Genomic DNA, 22,268 nt, shown 5'->3' with positions numbered 1-22,268 from the left:
GTTACAAGGGGGTCATTGTATAATAGGTTGTATTAGACTTGAATTCAATGATAAAATATCATTGTATAAGAAAAACGATTCTGAGCAAGGACGGTTTGTCACTCTGGATATTTTATATTGTTATTAATTATTTTATCATGTAAGTTGAATTAATATTATAATATTATATTTTTTTATTCGTTTCTATGGTGATAAACAAAGCGTTAGAAATTAAAATCCCATTTTTAGCGTTTTTTTCGTAATTTTTCGGTGGTTTTTCCCGTGGCATTAAATAACTATTGAGAAAATCAGAAAATAACCTCTCTAAAGTACCATCTTGATCCAATTTGCTAAAAGATAAGGTACATGTTGAAATCTAAGCACTCCTGGAAGAAATTTTGTATACAGGAACAGGATATAAGAAAAAAATAAAAATAAACACCATTATAAAAACAATAGCTTTCTCGCTCCGCTCAGAATCTAAAATAGTAGATAAGAAAATCCATTTTATATGACATTGTCGACGTGCTCCGAGTCGGCGGCAGTCAACAATGGAGATGTTGGTATTGTGTTTTAATGTTTTTCTAACTTTTATTTTCATGAAATAATTACAATTTAAACATGAATAAATAAATTATTTCAGACTATTTTTTTAATAATCAGAAATCAAAATTAACCGAAATTAACCGGTATTACCCAGTTCTAGAACCCTTATATTTTTTTAGAAAACCGAAACAAAATCGGAACCCTTAAACAAATTAATTTATAACCAGAACCGGAACCGAAACACCCAACAGGTTCCAATCCCTGCCTTTATGTAGAAAAAATTATTTTTGTTAGTTATTTTTAAATATAGTAGTAGGTTACAAATAAATAATGATAATAATTACATATAAGTCTTTATGTTATACTTATAAAGAAATATTAAAAAATACTAAAATGTATAAATGAATATGTAATATTTATAAAAATAATTTTTGTTGTCAATAAAATTTAGAAAACTATGATAATAATTACAATTCCTGTCATAATTCATTTTTTTACTCACTTTTGTTAGCATTGTTTAGGTTAGGTTGCTGGTTCACTACTTTTTAAAGTAGTTATTTGAAACCAACTTAACAAAGTCATTGTGTATTATATTTAAATTTTTTTCGGTCGAAAAGTGAATCGGCCGAAAGGAAATGGTACGTTTTTGGTCGTATTAAGATGTATTAATGTCCGCACGCAACTAACTGACTGTGTACGATCAAATGTCTATTTTGATTAATATACGGCACCCACAATTTCGTTATGAAATCTTTTTTCGTTGTTGGTAAAGTATAGTGTTATACTCAATAGTCAAATTATTATAACGTATGTTTGTGTATACACGGATGATTAATAATAAGAAATTCATCAATAATATCACAATTTTTTTTTTGGTCCTGGGGGGGATTGATCCCGGACCCCCCCCCCCCTCCTCCCCGTATGTACGTCACTAATCTTGGGGCTGGTAGAGGGCTGACGACTGTAAAATAATTTCTATACTCCTTTAAAAAGTTGTACATTTCTAATATTTATAATACTTAATAACTATTTTTAAGGAATATCAATATATCATAATAATATTATAGCAGCTCTTTGGAACGATCAGTTATTATTTGAATATTAATTATTATCAATTGGATTCAATATAAATTAGAGTCAATAGTTCTTATTATATACCTATTAACTAACTTCTTAGTTAATAGGTCTATGGTTTTTATCTTTGGCCCCGACCTGTTTTCTTTCGTGAGGAAAATATATTTTATTATTTATTAAAGTATTTTTTTTCTCAATATATCTGCATGTTATAACTTATAATACTTATTCACCCAACAACTATGTAATATTTTCTTTTGTAACGTATAAAAACTTCTATAAAGTCAGCTATGAAGATAACACGCTCAAAGAGTTTCTAAAGAGTATCCAACAACAATTGTTGAATAATGATTTGTATGCGGTTTCGTGCGTCGACCAGTGTTATTCATATTCACATTCCGTTTTCGCCTTTATTTCTTTATACCTACAGTTATTGTTAATATTTTGAGCGAAATGAGTGTTAAAAATAATTTCAGTATTTTCCAAATAGGAGCTTATAGATATTTTATTATGATAGTTCTTATACTTACTACCATCTAAACACACATTTTCTCGAAATTGAACGTTTTTGAAGATAATAAGAAGTCAAAATAAGTTTTTTTTTTTTTTTTTCTATATTTGTTCATTGTAACGACCTCAAGGTCTTTGACAATGCTTATCACAAGTGGGTAGTAGGGAGATCATGTGATCTATTTATCTATGTATATATCACTATATGCATGATACTACCCCCCTTCTCCAAGAGGAGACATGTGCGGTCTTCACTCCCAGTGGAGTGGGACCTAGTTGGAAACCGGATGACGCAATCGGACGACAGCACGGGAAAATGGTGACTGCGTAGAATCACACACATTTTTTTTGCACTTTGCTATGAATCGAACCGATGACTGTGTGAGTCGTAAGTCAACTGTGTGACCACTGCGCCACTCCGGCCCCAAAATAACATTTAGAAAAAAAAATTATCGTACTCTGCAAAATATTGGTCCACTTACCTATTACTCTGCTCATCTAAACTTAAGGTTTGAATTGGAGGTAAATGCTTCTGTAAAAATGTACATTGATGAAAGGTAAATTTTTAAATTTTATACACAATTTAATTTAATATTTAAAATCATATCATCGAATAAACTTCATTCTGTCACTATATACCTAGAGCTGTTTTTGGTATTTTTCTCTGTTTTGATATTTCGTGTTAAGCCATATCAATTTATCACAACAATTGTTTACGAATTTACGGTGTAAATCGATAAAAGCTAGTAAAGACGACGTATTGCCGATGATATTGTGTTTAAAATAATATAGAAGAAAATAGTAATAGGACCCACGTGTGTCATTATCACCTCGTTATTTCGGTGGACGTTGTAAATTCATTTTCAATGTATCTGAACATTTTATGTTCGAACCGTCTACGTTTTCCAGAAGACCATTTGTCAAAAAATGTTGGCTGTAATATGGTGGAAACATATTGTAATAATAACAATTTTTTATCGCTTTGTTTTACATTCGAAATTACTGTTTTGCTTTCTTTTTTTTTAATTTTAATTGCTGTTTTATTGATCATACGCCTCTATTGCCTCAACATCCAAACCCTATACTTATAAATTGTAATATTATAATATTAACTGCTCGTCCTAATGCAATTTTCATGGATTGAAATTCACAGAAATATATTATTCTGTATTGAAATACATATGAAATAAAAAAAACGTAAGCTAGTCATTAAAAAATAAAAAGGTAGGTAACAAACATAAAATACTGTACAATTTATAATTTGTTTTCATAAGTGGTGGGTGCTGCGATTTCTTCAATGATTATGTAATTATAAAAAAAAAAAATATATATTTTCGTAAGCGTTAAAACTCTGTGGAGACAATGCGAGAGTGTTCGCCGCCGTCTTTAATAGAATCACCGCTTGTATATATTATATTATTATTTAAATAAAATAAAATATTCGGTGCGCGCGGCCGCCATAAATTACACTACTTACTTATATATATTATTGTTCTTGTACCTGCCAAGAGACAAAAGACGAATCCACGGGTAAATAACGCAGAGCCGAAAACAAAGGCATAGCACACTATTATAATAATAATAATAATATCGTACCGCAAGTCGCGACGCGTTTAGATAGCGCCTCGGCGCGAATTCGCCGCTGTGATTCGCGGGCCTCGTTATTTCATGTATACCTATATAATAATAATATACGTATATACATTTTATAATATATAAATAAGTATTAAGTGTGAGCTGTGCGGCTTGGTTATATATTACGGCGAGCATTAAAATGTAACGCGCCCGGCTTAAAAAAATAATAACGCGAAACGGTCTGAAACGCCCATGAATATGCATTCAGCGGTTATTTTTTTTCCGGCCCGATGCGCGTCGAAGAAACACAAACAAGATTACAATAATAATATGATAATAGTATACCTGTGTAATGCCGACTTTATACGTATAGGTACTTGCTACCTGCCTCGGACTTTGACCACTTTTAAATTATAAATTTTCCATCGCCAGAATTGAATTATTACCGCTGCACATATACCATAATATACCGCACGCTCGCGTATTATAGTTATATAGCTACTATGTACAGAATACAGATACTGCACCGCGCAGATCTCAACTTGGAAAACTCATTAATTATGCAACGTTATAAGCGTTTCAAAAATAACGCTCCGATTTACCAGCAGCTTAGGTACAAATAGACTTCACATTTCACATAGCCCCACAGATAGAAGTCACAATAGTCATGGTGTGCAAGGTCTAGTGATCTTTGGGACCAGGGATTGAGATGCTGGTTCTGATTATATCTGCATGACGTATCCAGCGTTGAGAGCATTTATGGTGATTTAGGAAGCGGCGAACTTAACGTTGCCAATGTGGAAGAGTTCGAATTCGTGTTTATGACCAAATTGAAAATTTGTAGGAATGTAAGGATTCGTGGAATATATTTACTTTTTCTATACCATTTTTCAACAAACAATTATAGTCATCCATAATTTTGAAACGCCCTGTATACTCGATGACTTAAATCAGAAAAAATTGAGTTGTGTCGCGCATAATATTATTACAATATTTTTATACATTGCGAGGGGCTATGCCTCCTTTCCCCTGGTTAAATATTCAAATAAGTATTCTGAATAATTTTTGTATTCATTAGAAAAATACTTTGTATTTGTGACAAACCGAAATTTTCTATTAAAATTCGGGCACATTATAAATCATGAACAATAGTTTTTCTCTTTGAATGAAATATGATTGACCCACGTTAATTTCCAACCATTCCAAAACTCACAAAAATTAGCGGAGAAAAATATATATTCTAAAACTATTCGAATGTATTTTGAATATTTTAATACTCATTTGTTCCAACATGTATTCCGAATACAAAAAAAAAAGTAGGTATTAGTCACAAGACTGCAGTATGCTTTTAATAGTTTTAACGCTTAAAACGGTCTGTATTTCAAAAATTTTTTGAAATTTTAATATAACTTCAATAATACAGATATTGAGCAACTGATATCCCGTAAACTAACAAACAGAAAATGTAATTTTAAGTTTAGAAAAAAAAAGAGATAGGGCACACCGAAATGTCTGACAAATTGGTTGGGGTTTCTCGCAGTTTCCCCAGACAGACACCGCGTGTCTGCGTATATAATTAATAATAATATATAAACATAGACCGCAGCCGCAGGTGTTGCTGGCTGCTAAATATATTATATTATGCAGAGATGCGCAGCATCTTCGATTGACCGTGGGATTTGATTAGGCATGTCGAATTTTCTTGGAATTTTTTTCGATTTCTCGCCAATCGCGTCTTACTTAAATTAAAATATAATAATTTATACACGAGAAAATTATCTAAAAAATACGGGAAGGTAAGTTATAATAATATTATATATAGGACGTACCCATTTATTATTATGTGATACTTACGTCATATTGTATACGAGTAAAAATTAATTAAAATAATACACAACAAATTGTATTACTTTGTCAAGTTTGTTTGAAACGTTATTAAAATAGTAAGTATACGATAATATTATAATTAATCCAAATTAGTTAAAGTTCAACTAAAGTGCAAATAGCATACATAAGTTATAAATATATACTTACGTAATTATATTAGTGATCGATAATGTTATTACTTTTTTGACAAGTTTATTTAAGTTGTTATATATATAGTATATATAATATAGACTAAAATTAAAAAACAACTGAAACAAAGTTTAAATACTTTGGAATATTTAGTGTGGACCAATCTATTCGCACCGCTCACTGTTTGGACAAGGCCACCAACAACTAGCAGTTACAATAGTCTCCACGTGCCATGGGCGCAAATTATTCAAAAATATTTGGGGGGATTGAGCACTCAACAAATTTTAGAGGAAACAATCCGCGAGAAGCTTTGCTCCTCATTATCCGTTACATTTAATATGTCTATTTATAAAATAAAATAAACTATAGATTTAAATCAATCTGTATATATTATATAAAAAGACTTGTCCTGGGTGATTCATCAACGCCCAGACCAAACCGCCGGACGGATTGGACTGAAATTTGGCATACAGATAGCTATTATGGCGTAGGCATCCGCTAAGAAAATATTTGTCGAAATTTACATTTTACAGAGGTGCTCAAACAGGGATCTTGAGGTTCACGATGGAAATTGGAAATTTTATTTTAATTTATTTTTTAAATAGTTTCCATTGGTTACAGTCTACAGTAGAAATTAGTATTTATTTATTATTGGCTTCCATTGGTTATTTGGGCAGATCAGGTACAAGCTAGCGCCAAATCAAATTATTGAACATTGCAGCAAGTTACACCCAAAAACAGTTAAAAACCATAATTTTGTTGAGTTGCAATTTTTTACGGACACCGGAGTACACGGGTTCAGCTTGGTATGAATGTTTGTGTGTATATATTAGACCTCTGGAAAGAAGATAGATTAATTTATAAAGGGCTAAATTTGGTTTTTTTTTATTCATTAGATTTTAGTACGGTTAGATTAGGTTAGGATTTTGTATTAATTGATTATATTAATCCACAGTAGGTGGAATTAAGTAAAAACGACAAACTTGGTATAACTTTGATACTTTAGAGTTAAATCATACACTTACGTACAAACAGCACGGGGTCCGCGATCTACCGCAGGTAGATTGCCTACCTGATAATATACTGCTGAGAACCAGAATTTTTATTCTGGGCCACGGAAAAATTAAAAAAAATTTTTTAACACCATACACCAATTATTAAATAACGAATTGAACAAAGTTTGAGTCATATAAAGTTGGTACCTACATTTAACGGGCAATGAAGTGCACGGGATCAGCTATTTTTGATAAAAATATATTTATCATTATTACCGCTAGAAACATTTCAATACGTTTTCATTAACCATTTTTTATATTTACTTGCCGATCACATTAAACGATGAAATTTGAATAAAAAATTATACATATCAACGTCCGGACGCAAAATAAACAACCAATCACGGGCGAAGCTGTGACAGGTCGGCTAGTATTAGTATATACGGCTGTGAATTTGTTTGATATTTTAAATTGCACTATTTTAAGATTTTCTACTGCATTAAATTCACATCCATAACTAGAACTTTTTATGAAAATCAAATTTATTTTTTTTTATTAATAAGTTATATACGGCGAAACTTCCATATTATGAAGTCTCGTGGGCAACAAAATAAATTCGTATTATAAAACACTTCGTTAGATAGAATTAAATAAATTTGGTTCTAATTTGGTTTGGTTCTCAACAATATTTTATTTGACAGAAAATATTGTTGAATGGAAGTTCGTTGTCATAAAAGTTTTACTGTAATAAATAATAATTATATTAGAAATGTAATTACAATTAACACTTGTTTTTCAGCATATTTATTTAAAATAGTTTAATTATTAAAGACTACCAACTCATATATTTTTTATGTGGATAATTATTGATGAGTCCAGAGTCCGATAGTCTGTCTTTTCCCATGGTAATGGTACATTTACAAGATTTTTAATTATTATTAAGGATAATTACAAGATTCGGGGTGCTAGTATTAAGTTCAGGGTGCTACGCAATACGCACCCTTAGCACCCCTGTGATTTGCGCCAATGTCACGTGCCTAAAATTATTTATATTTGACCGATTATTTTTCCAAAATTAAATCAATCACACGTGCAAATTGTGAAAAGCAAGTACATGGTACATTATACTCATGATGAGTCATTTATAGGTAAGTACTCATAATACGTTTTATAAATACAGAAAACATGTTACGGTTTGGGGTAATGTGAATTATATATTTTATTTTTCTCGAGTAATTTAGATTTTATTCATTATTATTACCATATGTGATTAATCAAATAAACATTACATACCACATCTATAATATATGTTGATATCAATAATATTATTTATGTGGGTTTTCTTGTGAACATAAAAATTGAATATGAACTTTCTTCTTATCGTGGATCATATTATATTTATTTTTAAAATGATTTATTGACAGAATAAATCACCAATATCATTATTTTTCATCATTTTTAAAAATGCATATAGTTGGTACCTATTACCCATTGTTTAAAATAATATATTATATCGGAAATAAAAGATAAATTGATTTAAGCAATGAGACCACGAACTTGGTAGACAAACATTTGTAGAGTCCAGGAATGACATTTTTTTGATTTTTTTTTTTAGATATAATAATAAAATAAAATAAAATAAACACATTGTATTAGAATATATTTAAGTGCACTGTAGTTTGAACTCTCGTTGAAAGAATTTGATTCCTAAAAAATCCTAAGACAAAGAATGTCCCAAAAGTACAATGTAGCTCCTTAGGGCGACAGTGAAGAATTGTACTGTGGTTGACCTAGATAAGTTTTAATGGTTACAGCCAACACCGCCAGGGCTTAAATACAATATATTCTCATTGTTTAGAATCGACTACTATATTTAACCAGTAGAATATGCGTTTTAACAAGTCACCGAACAAGTTTAGCTCTGAACTAAACTATATCTAATTAATTAAATTAATTATTACTTACCTACAATGTATTCCATTTTTGAAAATGTTCAAACGTATACACACAAATTATAAATATCAATAAATCAGTATTTATTTTTCAGCATAATATTATAATCAAGTATGAATTGTATAGGTACATTTTGATTTTTTGAAAACCTTTAAGTACTCAATAATTGAAAATTATTAGTTTCCACAATATAGTTTGTTTTTTTAACTGTAATAAAAATAACACTATATAATATTATATTACATTAATGCACTGATGAATTATATTATCTAATAAACTTTAATTTATTATACTAATTTATAATTCATTTATCATATGTTGATACATCAAATACATTTTATATTTATTGTAATTCATTTTTTTAAATTGTTCTGATCTGTACAATTATTATTACTTTACTATATTTTACCTAATTTAATTCATTGCAACTTACCTTTAGCTGAAAACATAAATAAATATAATTAAAAAATAGATGTATAAATTATTTTTGTATAAAATAGATAATAATATATTGTAAGCAAATAATTATATCATTGACATTATTTTAGGATAAGAGTCTGCAAACTTAATATATAATAAATAGAATTACATGATTTTTACTTTTTATTTTGCTGCCATTTTATAAACAATTATAATGATAAACCGATAAAAAAAAGTAAGCTAATAAAGTAAAAAAAAAAAAAATAGAAAAGAAACATATTATGAACTAATAATTTTTGCGTGTAGTTATAATTATAGTTAAATAATAATACCTAATGAAAAAAGCAGAAAATAAAAATATAATATATTTAATTAACTTCTAATATATTTGTAACTATGATGTATAGTTATTACATTAAGTTGTGTTCAAAATCAAACTTATATAATTATACTATTATTATGTTATGGTATTATTATATTGTTATATTTACAAATTTGTTCAAGTGGAACGCGTGGATTCGATTACAACTATATATTTTATTATATACTATATTAACACAAAAAGAAACATATACAGCGTATAATTTCGTCTGCAAATAATTAATAATAATAATATATAATGTAGAAAATATGAATAATTTGTGGGTGGAAAGAGGTTCACGTGGATTGTAGGGTAATATGAAAAATTATAATAGGTTATAGAGAATAATGAAAATATGAAACCATCGACGACAAGGATATGTACGAGTAAAATTAGCACCTGAAAAAAAATAGGTACGTACCGGCTCGGAATATACACAAATATAATAATATATATATATATATATCATACGTATAATATACAGTCAGTTGTTTACCGTAGGACTTGGTTAACTCAAAGTGTAAAAGACCAGGCAAAAAGTTTGAGTTATCCGAGGATAATCCAAATAATAGGACATTTTAGGGACCAGGAAAAAGTTTGAGGTATCGACAATAAATTTCGAGTCAACCAAGTTTGACTATATTATAATACAATATAATACGAGGGAGATGATATCCATTTAATTGGTTTCACTGATTTTCAGTTAGTTTTTGTGTTTTTGAAAACATAAAATGTACCTAGTTTGATGTAATTTTAGAACACAACACTTTTCAAAAAAATGTAATTTAAAAATTTTTTTTATGGTAGTAACTTTTTTAAAGTTAATTTATTTTAATGACGACCAATATTTTAAACTTTATCATTTTAAGCAAAATACTTTTATAAAATCGATGATGTACATACCTACCTATAAATATCGAATATTGATAAGCATTTAAAGTTTGCGATGAGTAGAATGGTAAGGAGTACGGTGGTAGGTACTCGGAAAAGTTATTGTCCGCTCACCAAAGTTTTTAACACTTAAAAAAAACTATATTCATTCAATACTCTACAAATTTAACATCAATAGCTTGTAGAAAAGTATTCAGCTTCCGACTGTAAAACTATCAAACATTTTAGACTTGTTGTAAAAAAAATCAGTGAAGCTCCCTTTTTTAATGGATCACTCTGTGCATTTATATAATATACATAATACGGTCGTAAAAATATGTAAGTATTATTGTTGTTGTTGTTATATTATTATTATTATTATGTCGTATTACTCTTTTCTAGAAAACGTATAATATGCTACATGTACGGTCGGGCTTTGTACACACCCACATACAAACGTATATGTATATAATATACCTATGGTGGTACGAAGATGTGGATCTGAAAATGCCGTGGAAGAAGTGGTGTGGGGTAGTCGTGGTGAGCCGTGTGAAGTGGACCGACGACGGGGTGAGTATGTAGGTAGGTATATATAAAAAAAAAAAAAAATCGAAGGGGGTTTCGTATAATATGTTTTATACTTAGGTGAGCAGCGGCCGCCGTCTTATACGAATACGAACTGCGCTCCTTTTTTACACATCGGACACGAGTGCCCGTCCTGTTGTCCTGCCGACTCGAGACGAACCCATTTTCCGTGACAATGGGGCGCCGACAGTACGGTCCATCTCGTCGCCCGATCCATTGTCCCGTGGCCCGGGCACCGGAAGCCCAGCGACTGGCGCATCACTTGTGTGTCGCAGCGCACGCACACGCGTTCACCTGTGCGGGAAAACCGGAAACGAATATAAATACAGATATTGCGAATAAAAATATAATAGAAAAAAAAGGATGATAATAATAATAATAACAACTTAACGACTACCTGCAGCGATATCTGCTCAACAGACTATAATATGATATACGGGTTTGTCGATATACTACAGCGACTACCTGATTTATGTTTATAATATTTTAATATATATTATAATATTAAGTACATATTATTATCATGTTATGGCATTATGCCCAGGTCCATTGGGTGTACGGTAAATTAAAAACGTACACATTGATTGATCCGTAAAAGAGTATAATGCAAAAAAAATTAATTCAAAATGAATAATTTGTGAAAGTTACGTGTTGTTATATTACATAATATTATCTATATGGTAAAATCAATATATGAACAAAATATACGAAAACCATAAAAAATGCAGGTTACCTACGTAAATTAAAAAAAGATAATTAAAACATAATATACTTAATAAGTTTTATCTTGAAAAGTCACCGCAGCCATAACAGATTATTATAATATCCACCACGGATATTTTGTTTTTTTTTTTTGCGAATTATAATCATATTATAATATATTAGTTCTTTCGGTCGGAGTAAATCGGATCAATTATATAGATATTAATAATGTTTATGTATATGTATTTGAAAAAAAATAATCACCATATATTTTACCCTATTATGACGTAATTTATATACGTCTGTCGCAAATATAGGTTTTAGTCATGTACCTATCCAAGTTGAATATGTAGGTATATAATATTATGTAAATTTACATCACTGGCTACCGGTCAAATATCGAAGTATTCGAATCACGTAGGTACCTACATATTATTATAAGTGAGAGACAAATTTTTATTCTGAGGATATTTTATCTATTTATTTTTTAACATTATTATTAAGTGCTTTTATTAAAAAAAAATATATATATTAACTGAACTATTACAAATATATAAGCACCGAAAACAAATAATTTGTTTTAAGTATAGGATTCTGGAGTCAGAGACAGAATAGGACATTTGAAAAGAAAATTCACAGGTTTTATTTTCCCACATTTACTTACCACTTTTTAATAATTTTAAAATTATGTTCTATTGTTTTCTTACATTCATATAATATGACTGTGAATGTACTATATTTTTAAATACGTTTATCTAGGTATCAGACATTATATTTAATATATAAATGTATTACATAAAATAAGCCATATAAAGTGTAGGTGGTGTTTACTATCAGAATTATTTTTTCAAATAATTAATACACCTCTACGGGAATAAATCTACTTGCGCACAAATTCTAGTAAAATCAATATGGAGTATGGACATTGGCACATTTCCACATATTGGACATATGGATTCTATTTGTGGGATATTGTGAAAAGTAAAATATTAATAAGATTTAAACCATTCAAAGTATTGCACTTAGAAAATTAACAAATGCGCCCTTCGCCCTATACGTGTCAAACGATGTCCGACGTACATATGGATTAAAAAAAAACACAATAGTCAATAAGTGATGAAGCTAAATGATTTTATAAAAGATTTCACAGCTGTATAGGAGCCTATACAAATCATCATCTAATCCGAAATTTACCCTCTGCCACGATACTATAAACACGATGGTGTAGTGATATTTTGTAAAATTTAAATAGGAAAATTAAATTTCAACAAATTTGATAAACAATGTTTATCTTATTATGTAATATTAATTGTTACTTCTAGCCCATACTATTATTGTATCAAATGATACAGATTGTAAATTATATTAAAAATTAAATTTAAAAAATACGCTGTGATTATATTATAAAATATACTCTCGTCAAGTGCTCATGCGTCTTGTGACCATTAATTTATTGTTATAATATAGTTTTAGCCCTTAAGGGTATAAGTTTATACACAAATACGCTTAAAATTCCTCAGCAATAGTTTAAACTAATAATTTAAAGTGTCAAACTGACGTACATTACATTAAAATGTAATTATTAATTAATGCATGTTATGTATTATCATTATTATTATTGTATATTTTCTATTTGAGCTTATATTTTTGTTAAACTGAATTTTTTTATTATGTTTTTAGGTGTCTTATACTTAGGTAAGGTTTACTTCACACAATTAGTTTTGAAGTATGTATATTAAGGTGTTTTTGTTAAGTAACAATGAGATATAGATGCTGTATACAGAATGTAATGTGAACAATGAAACGGAAAACGATGTCATTAACTTTAATATCTTCAGCATAGCATCTTATTTCTTCGGAAATGTTTGTCAAAGACAGTTGAATGGAAATGGTTAAATGGATATCGATTTAATTAGGCTTGTATAATTTAAACATATAGGTACATAATACCTATGGCTCTGAAAGATTTACTACGTATAAAAAATTGTTTATTCGACATCAATAAAATAATAATATAACAGGTTGTTAGAATACAAACTCATTAGTATTTAGTTTTTTTTTGTTTAATAGAAATTAATAATGTAGACGATCGCTAGGTACTAATTAATAATATTAATGAATGTAAGGCAAACAAAAAAGACTAATTGCATTTTTCATCGAACCGCCTAATTCGAAGTTACCTATTATATAATTTTTTATATTTTTACCGCAGAAGACTTATATTGGAAAATAAATTAGTACACTCTGTACGTTTTCCTATATTTATTATTATACCTATTATAGGAAGTTTTAGTATTTTGAATTAATACCCAGAGTGGATTTTTGTTTTTTTATAATACAATAAAAACTATAATTTTGATATTTTTGTAGCTTTTTAATGGGAGTGGCAAATAAGTGCGAGTTTGCTTGAAAATAATACTGACCGTAAGTGTCCATGTATATAATATTGCCTTTTACTCAGAATTTTCCTTTCCACAGGCAATTTCGACAATACACAGTAATAAAAAAAAACCTTTTTCATAATGGAAGAAAGACATAAACTGTATACTTTATTGCTAAAATGTTAAAGAACAGAAACTTTTCAAATGCAAAAATTATAACGATTTTAGTCGATTTTCATCGTATCATCATTTTTATACGACTCCGGCGCTGGAACGTTTTTTAATGTATTTTTTTTTCACCCACCCATAGACCATAGTACATAGTCAAAATAAAAGTTTGTTTTTCCTTCCTTCAAACATTATGTTTATAATATATTATTATGTCTTATTGGCAAATGAGCTTGTTTTAGTAATTAGTATTTTATGGACTTCTAATTTTAATATTACTATTATAGATATCTATTTATATTTTGTAGCATGTGAATTGAATTGCACATTTTTATTTCGTTTTGTTGCTTTATAAAGGCGTGTTTAAAAAAAATAAAACATTTAAGTCAGTTTTTTAAAATTATTTTGTAGGTAGGTAGTTAAATCATGGCAAGAATTGTGTGTGTTGTTTTGTAAAAATTATGTTTAATGTGTGTGATCTAATACTTACATTATTTTCTTATCTACATTCCGAATGAAAATATACAACCCAAAACTCACATAATACGCGTTATAAAGAAAATACGAGTATTAATATAATATACTCGTCCAACGATTTAAAAAGAAAATTGGAATCAAATGTTGCCATTCAAATATGTAGATAAGATACTCAAAATTAATATCATGACTTTAAATTTTCTGAAGTCATTACAAAAATAATAGATTTTTCAGAGATTTGCCTACTGTGAATTTTATAATACACCTCATTTTTAAGGAAATTATATTGTTATTTATTTTACAGACTATTATAGTGTATACTTTAAAATTTGATCTACGTATATTTTGTATAAACTCTGATTGTAATGAACTCAAACTTTTCATCCTCGCCTGCATAATAACAATTACGCTTGTAATAGAGTTTGTATCTTTGTATTATAATTATTATTAAATCATATTGTATGTAGATTGATTATTTTTGCACGAAATAAGGATTATTATTATTATTATATAGTCAATTCTCCAATTTTCGGAGGAAAACAACTGTAGAAATGTAGGTAAAATTTGAAATTCAAAGCGTCGTTCTAGTAATACACATAATATACAAATACATTGGTAGTAATATTATTAAAATACGTTACCTAAGTATAAAATATTATTTCTGTCCTTAGATTAATAATAAAAATTCCATTAAAAACTTATAATAAAAAGTCATATTTTATATTTATGTACCTATTTGTTTTATAATATTTAAATTGAAAACTCAATACAAACATGTAATTTTTTGTACAACGCAAACTATCACATTATCGAGTTAAAAAAAAAAACAACAATATTAATTGTTAATTAGTTTATTCGTAGTTTACATTGCCCGTAACATATACATATATTCATTTTTTATGTATATTAGGTAGATCATTTCTACCATACAGTTTTATTTAAAAAATAAAGCGTACAACAAACATCAGTTATTTATTGTTTGGTGTTATTTATACTAACAAATATTATATTGTACACGCTCTCGTGCCGTAAGCGCATAATATAATATGTTACGGACTGTTCGTTATTATTGATAAATAAATTCCATCGATTATCTGTTTGCTATTAAACTAAAGCCGCGAAATCGACTACCCAACTCGATTGTAAGATAAATATTAATAATAATGAATTAATAGCGATGACGAGATATGGTCATCATCAAAGTCTACTAGACATGTCTAGTCATATACCGAATCAACCCTGCTGCAGCCTAAATTAAACGACAAAATATGTGGTCCGTATTATAGGGCCCATTATTTTTATACGTAAAAAATAATAATATTGTTAGGTGGTATACGCGTGGTAATAATATATGATGTGGTACCCACGATAGTAAACAGATTCGAATCCCATAAAATAAACACGGAAATCGTTATATTGTTCGGGGGGTGTATAAAGAAAACCATCAAATATTTATTTGCTGCGTATGAAAAACTAATTTTACGTAGTGCTGAGGTTCATATATTATATCATCGTGACAGGTACTGCAATGTATACCATAGTATTATACGTAGGTACCGGAGATCGGTTGTACGCCTGCAGTGTTATACCTGTACATTATTACGTGTATAATGTATATATATATATATATTTATATATATTATATACTGCAGAAACATTCTACCTAAAGTTCATTTATTTTGTTCAGCGAGTTCAGTAGTAAAGTAACGGTGAGAATTCAAGTGTAATTAGTGGGTTTTTAACGTATATACTGCAGTCGAGCCTTACCTTCTCTGAGCAAAGAGTATTCGGACACTTTTCTGCAGGCCTTGGTCGCTTTCATCACCTCGAATAGAACACAGTACCTGAAACACGCGCATCGTAATGGTCATTAATAGGGTTTTAAAATTTCACCAAATTTATTTTCTTGAAATATTAATTCTTTTGTGTGAAAAATAAAAATTAAGAAAATTGTGTACCTGTTGTATATTAAAGTTGATAAACTTACAGAAACAGTGCATGTTTAAAAGTCAGTTTCTTGTATGCATCGAATACTAATAAATTATTAATAAATAATAGTCAATATAAAGTCATAGGTGCAGGCGGTGCACGGCCCTTAGCGGATATACCTACGTTAATTTTTTTTTAATTTGATTCATAATAATTTTGTTATTATCTTGTATTTAATTTCATATAACAAAATGTAAAAGCCTGGTCCGTTTAGTTGGTACTTTTGGGGGTCAAAAGTAAAAATGTCGCAGTAGTTTTCAAAAGCGACGTGAAAAACAAAAGAAAAATTAAGGAAAACTGGGTATTTTTTTTTTGGTTTTTGGTGCAACTAAAATGACCGTAATAAATATCAATAAAATTTTATTTGTTGGTTAAAAAAGCTTGCAAATTTTATAGAAGGCTCTTAGTATATTGTTTTAAGGGCAGATGAAAAAAATTAAAAATCCATAGCCACAAATTTGTTTTTATAAGCATCTAAAGTTCAAATATTGACAAAATACGTAAAAAATAACGAAAATTTGCAAATTATTTTGAGTTAGAAATTCTTAAAAAATTTTGTTTTTAAATCTAAGATTTGAAAATGTAATACAAGATTCATCATAAGTTTGTCTACCTTTTTCAAAAAAAAAAAAATGTCTCAAGAAGGTCAAATTAAATTTTTAAGAGCGTTTGAAATTCATATTTTTACAACATTTTATTTTCACTCGATTTCTCATATAACGATTTTCTTATTTTATTGTAATTAAAAAACGAATTTCTGTAGATACTTGAAAATTTCACTGAATGTTTAAATTAGTATTTTCTGTACACGATAAAATTTTCAAAATAATTTTTTTTAGTTTTTTTCTATAAATATCAATAAAATTTTATTTGTTGGGTAAAAAAGCGTGAAAATTTAATGCGAGGCTCCTGATTTATTGTTACAATATCAGTTGAAAAATATTAAAAATACAAAGGCACAATTTTTTTTATAAGCATTTAAAGTTCAAATTTTGACAAAGAATATCAAATTTAAAATGTAACAATTATTTTGTAGTCAAAAATGTATAAAAAGTTCCACGTAAATACTAAATTGGTTATACCTATATAAATTACTTTAGTCACCTTAATATCATCATAGTAGGCTGACTGACCGTTTTCACTCAGAATCGTTTTTCTTATACAATGATATTATATCATTGAATTAAAATTTAACACGATCCCTTACAGTGATATACTTGTAACCTACTGTACAGCAGAGCGAAATCCACTTACCCACCTTTCTATTTCTGGTGTTAGTGTGTTACATAAACATTTTTATTTTTATTTTTATATTTTATTGTCAATTAATTCAATACATCCACGAATACTATCCTATCTAAAGGGATAAAAATTCTCATGGTGTGAAACCAGTCCGACTTTTTTATGTATCTCAAGAAAGAGGTGCCTATATGCATTTGTTTGCACTTTGCACCTGGGTCTTTGACTCTCTAGTTACGGCACTGGACCCAATTGATATGTGATAAATTAAACGATAAGATGATAATATAATACCATTTAAATACCTTATTTATAAAACTATTAACATAATAATTCTTAAACCTTGGTTGATAAGTCACTTATATCGATACATTTTCTGTGTGTAATCAATAATCATTCTAAATTATCTATGACGTTCAAAAGAAAAAGAAAATTGTTCATAATTTCTTTGAAATATTTCAAATTTAGAACCCTATAGTTATTATTATGTTATTTGTATGCTAACGGCGTCATCGAATTAATATTATATCTTATTTTATTATATTGTGAATACTTTTATGCGGGTACGATATTATTATTCGTTTCATACAATTCGACATTGGCATGGCGGTTATTTGTGCAAAAATGTTAAGAGAATTTGATTTCAGATCTTTTCAGTCGTATAATGATGTCGTGAATCGTTAAAACTTTTAAACGCTTTTAATATTCATACACGTTAAAGGTGCATAAATTATAATAATACATGAGTATTTTCAAAAAAAAATTTCTTTTGAATAGGTATAATACAATATACCTACGTATGTCAGCATGGTGCCATTTGAAAAATGCAAAAATAAAATAATACTAAAAATGTAAAATGTAAAAGTTTTAAATGGGTATAAATGTAGAAAGCATCAAAAACCGCGCGATTCCCATAACTACTGCAAGAGACAAAACAAAAAAACCGAAACCGAAAGTTTGCTTAAGATGTTTGCAAATAATCAGTAACGAATGCGATAAAAACATCAACCTGTCGCATACCTATCACATTTTGTGTATAAAAAAATATATAATTTTCTTTCCCTGGAATATTATGTCATACAGAGTGACACCGGTATGTATACCCATTGGCCATTATTGTAACTATACTAGGTACCCTACCTATATGGATTATATGTCAATAAATTTTAGATTCATAGGTTTCCAGTTCGATCCTCAACCTTCAAAATTATTATGATAATGATATTCATTGGCGGTGGGAGATATATACTATGTACACACGCGCCACATACCGACATAATATTACTCGTAATATAATCTAGTGATGTTGTTGACATTATATGTAAATATTATTACGATATCGAAGCATGTTCGGATCGGTTAATACGATTTAAGAGTATACCTACCTATAATGGTATGTTATTATGGCGCATACCTAGTGTATTTTATTTTACATTTATGAACAAATACAATAATAATAATAATAATACCTATAGGCTATAATAATTTAAAATAAATTATAATATAGAAAATCATATAAATTATCTTGGCAGTTGGAATAACTGCCTGCTATTATAAAATTATCTTTCCTTTACTAAGCATAATATTACTATAACATATTATAATAAGGTATTTCGAATTTTAGGATTAAGGGGGCTGGAGCATGATTCATTTTCGGTCGAAAATATAGCTCACGATTTCACTCACTACGCCCAATATAATATGTTCCGATATTAATTTTGAAAGCAAATTTGAATTTGTCACTAAATTATCTATGCTTTGACAATTTCATTTTTCTGATTTTTATTTTATTTTACTTAGAAATTTACTAACAAAAAGAGTAAAAATAGATCATATTCATATTTCAAATAAAAAATGACAGTTAAAGCATAGTAAATTTAGAGGAGAATTCAAATCTGCTTTCAAAATTAAAATCGGAACATCCTACTGAGCGTAGTGATTGAAGTCAGAGGTAGTATTTTTTGAAAAAAATTGTCATTTTATAAAGCAATATAATATATTATGGTGATATGTGCATGCGCGTAGGTAAGATTACAGACGTACATCCCGGTCACTATGATGCCCCTATAAAACGTGATTAGTATTACGAATTACGTACACTAATGTTCATTTACTTTCAACACATACACAATACCCAGATAAACAGAAATATAAAATGCCTAGTTTTTACTCCTTAGAATTGATTACGCTCCAGTCCCCTTAATATTACACAGAAATGCTCGTGAATTGGCATGTACCTATATCCAATTTTAAAATATTGTTTGATTATATGGACTCCCTACCAATCCAAATTAATTTTCACTGCTGAATAATTTTTCCCAGTAAAATGTACTGTGCTGGGATAAAATTGTATTTTTAATTTGTGTTTTTTGTTTAGTATTGCATATTGTTATAGCTCAAGTATTAATAAACAATATTTGTAACTTTTTTAGAAGATATAAGTTTTATTTTTTTAGTGTCTAATCATTTACCATATATTCATGTATCAAATTAATTAAAACAGCTATATTGTTGATTATTAAATGATTCGGAAGTATATAGATGAGTCCATATTTGAGTCACTAACGTTGGACGCATATATGCGTCCAATATAGCAGTGACGGGTTAATAAATTAGATAAGGTCTAAAGTCATTTTTTCCGTATGTTTTATTTTAAATTGAATAACTCACTTTACAGTAATTCTTCGTTTAATTTATTAAAACTAGGTATTATATATTGACCCTTTATTATCGAGAAGAACATTTTCTAAAATCAATTATATTTAAGTAATTTTATAATTTATTGCTTTTTTTTGTACTATATAGTATGGTTTATTATTTTATGAACTATTATATTAACTGCGTATTATTTTCCTTCGGGACGTTAAATTAACTATTATATTATATTGTTGTAATAATATTATATTATGTACCTACACTGCAGATAATCATTAAAATCACGATCTGAGGATTGATTCGATGTTGCGAGAACAACAACCTTCGTTATGTTTATCAAAATTTAAAACTCTAAAAAGATTGCATTTTACATATTAATTATTATTACACTGTTCATGATATTGTATATTATTTTATATAAAATCGTGGTTTATAGTGATTATCTCTATCTCTCGTGAAACAATTAATATCGATAAACATAATAATATACTAATATACAAACAATATAAAGTATTATAGTTAACGTTCTCAGTGTGTATACTATATATATTGTATACAACGCACTCTCATATCAAATTAAATTGATAAAAATTTAAATATATAATTTCAAAAATGTTAAAAATGTATATTCATAAAGTTAATAAAATAATCTTATAATCGTGATGGTATGTTATACTACAACAAGATAAATAAATAAACCAAATTTGATTGCAGACATTTTTCTCTTTTCATTTTTAAGTACTTCCCGTCCGCCGTTATTATTAATCTTAACAAGAACTAATATTTATTAAAATGGATATTTTTAATCTTTAGTGCCTTACACAAACTGGTTAAAGCTGTTTAAAAAACAGTTATTTATTTATTAATAATTCCAGCGGGACTCTGTTTGTCAACAAAACGGTAAATTAAGGATTTCATAGTTTTTAATTTCGAATTTATAAGTTTTAAAGGGTACCTGCTATAGTGTTATTTCTTTAGAAACTGTCATCAAGTAATAAATATACTATTTACTATTTAGTATGTGAGTTCTATAGTTTTCATATTTTTTCAGAGCAAAAAGCCGTTATCCTCCCATCCCTTAAAATATTGCATTCCCTCTTATATTAGTCTTGCACGTGGCGCATACTCAAAAATTCATTACTACAAAAACTTTTTTTACTTTTTGTTTATATAATTATCATATTGCGTGCGCTGTCTTATTTTTTTGTTTCAATTTTTAATGTGGTTTTAAATTTTAAATAATTTTTTTTCCTACATTAGATGCGTTTTGTTTTAAATTTAACATAACCCTTTTCTCAATTTAATCTTTTTATTTACATTCTATACCGTGTGTCCCAAAAAGCAGGGGCCACTTTACCACTCATTACCATGTAAATATTTTTCAATTCTGTTTGCGGGGCATTAAACTAGACTAATGGATCGTAAATTTCTATGACTTACAATGTTTTTAACTCATGTATCTTGCGCATGCGCAATAAAACTTACATTTTTTTAAATGGCAACCCATAATTTGAATATCATATCCGGGTCTATCTATTTTTTTCAAGCTATTTTGATGTATCAACTTGTGTCCTAAACCCAAAATTGACTAAACTAGAGCTAAGTAGAATTTAAAAAATTAAAAAATTGAATTAAATTAACTTTTTTCCTAACTGTACGTACTTATTTTTTTCTTCTAAACACCACGAAACAAACAATCAAAATTATTATTATTAAACTAATTAACTATTTACTATTTATGAATTATTATCTTATTTTATTATTACACATTAT

At 28.3% G+C, this 22,268-nt stretch overlaps 1 protein-coding gene across 1 annotated transcript in view; it reads right to left on the bottom strand.

Annotated features, from left to right (window-relative positions):
• Positions 1 to 9,132: 9,132 nt before the first annotated feature.
• LOC100572752 (somatomedin-B and thrombospondin type-1 domain-containing protein) overlaps positions 9,133 to 22,268 on the bottom strand; it is a 118,328-nt gene continuing 105,192 nt past the window's right edge. The window contains exons 4-5 of the mRNA XM_003240582.4: positions 16,380 to 16,456; positions 9,133 to 11,178 (exon numbers count right to left, since the gene is read on the bottom strand). Coding sequence (XP_003240630.1) covers positions 10,964 to 11,178; positions 16,380 to 16,456 — 292 coding nt within the window. The 3' untranslated portion in view covers positions 9,133 to 10,963. The remainder of the gene's footprint in view (positions 11,179 to 16,379; positions 16,457 to 22,268) is intronic.

Source organism: Acyrthosiphon pisum, chromosome A1, assembly GCF_005508785.2.
Source record: "Acyrthosiphon pisum isolate AL4f chromosome A1, pea_aphid_22Mar2018_4r6ur, whole genome shotgun sequence".
Classification (NCBI taxonomy): domain Eukaryota; kingdom Metazoa; phylum Arthropoda; class Insecta; order Hemiptera; family Aphididae; genus Acyrthosiphon; species Acyrthosiphon pisum.
Note: the sequence above shows the minus strand (reverse complement) of the source record. Positions and strands in the feature narration are given on the sequence as shown.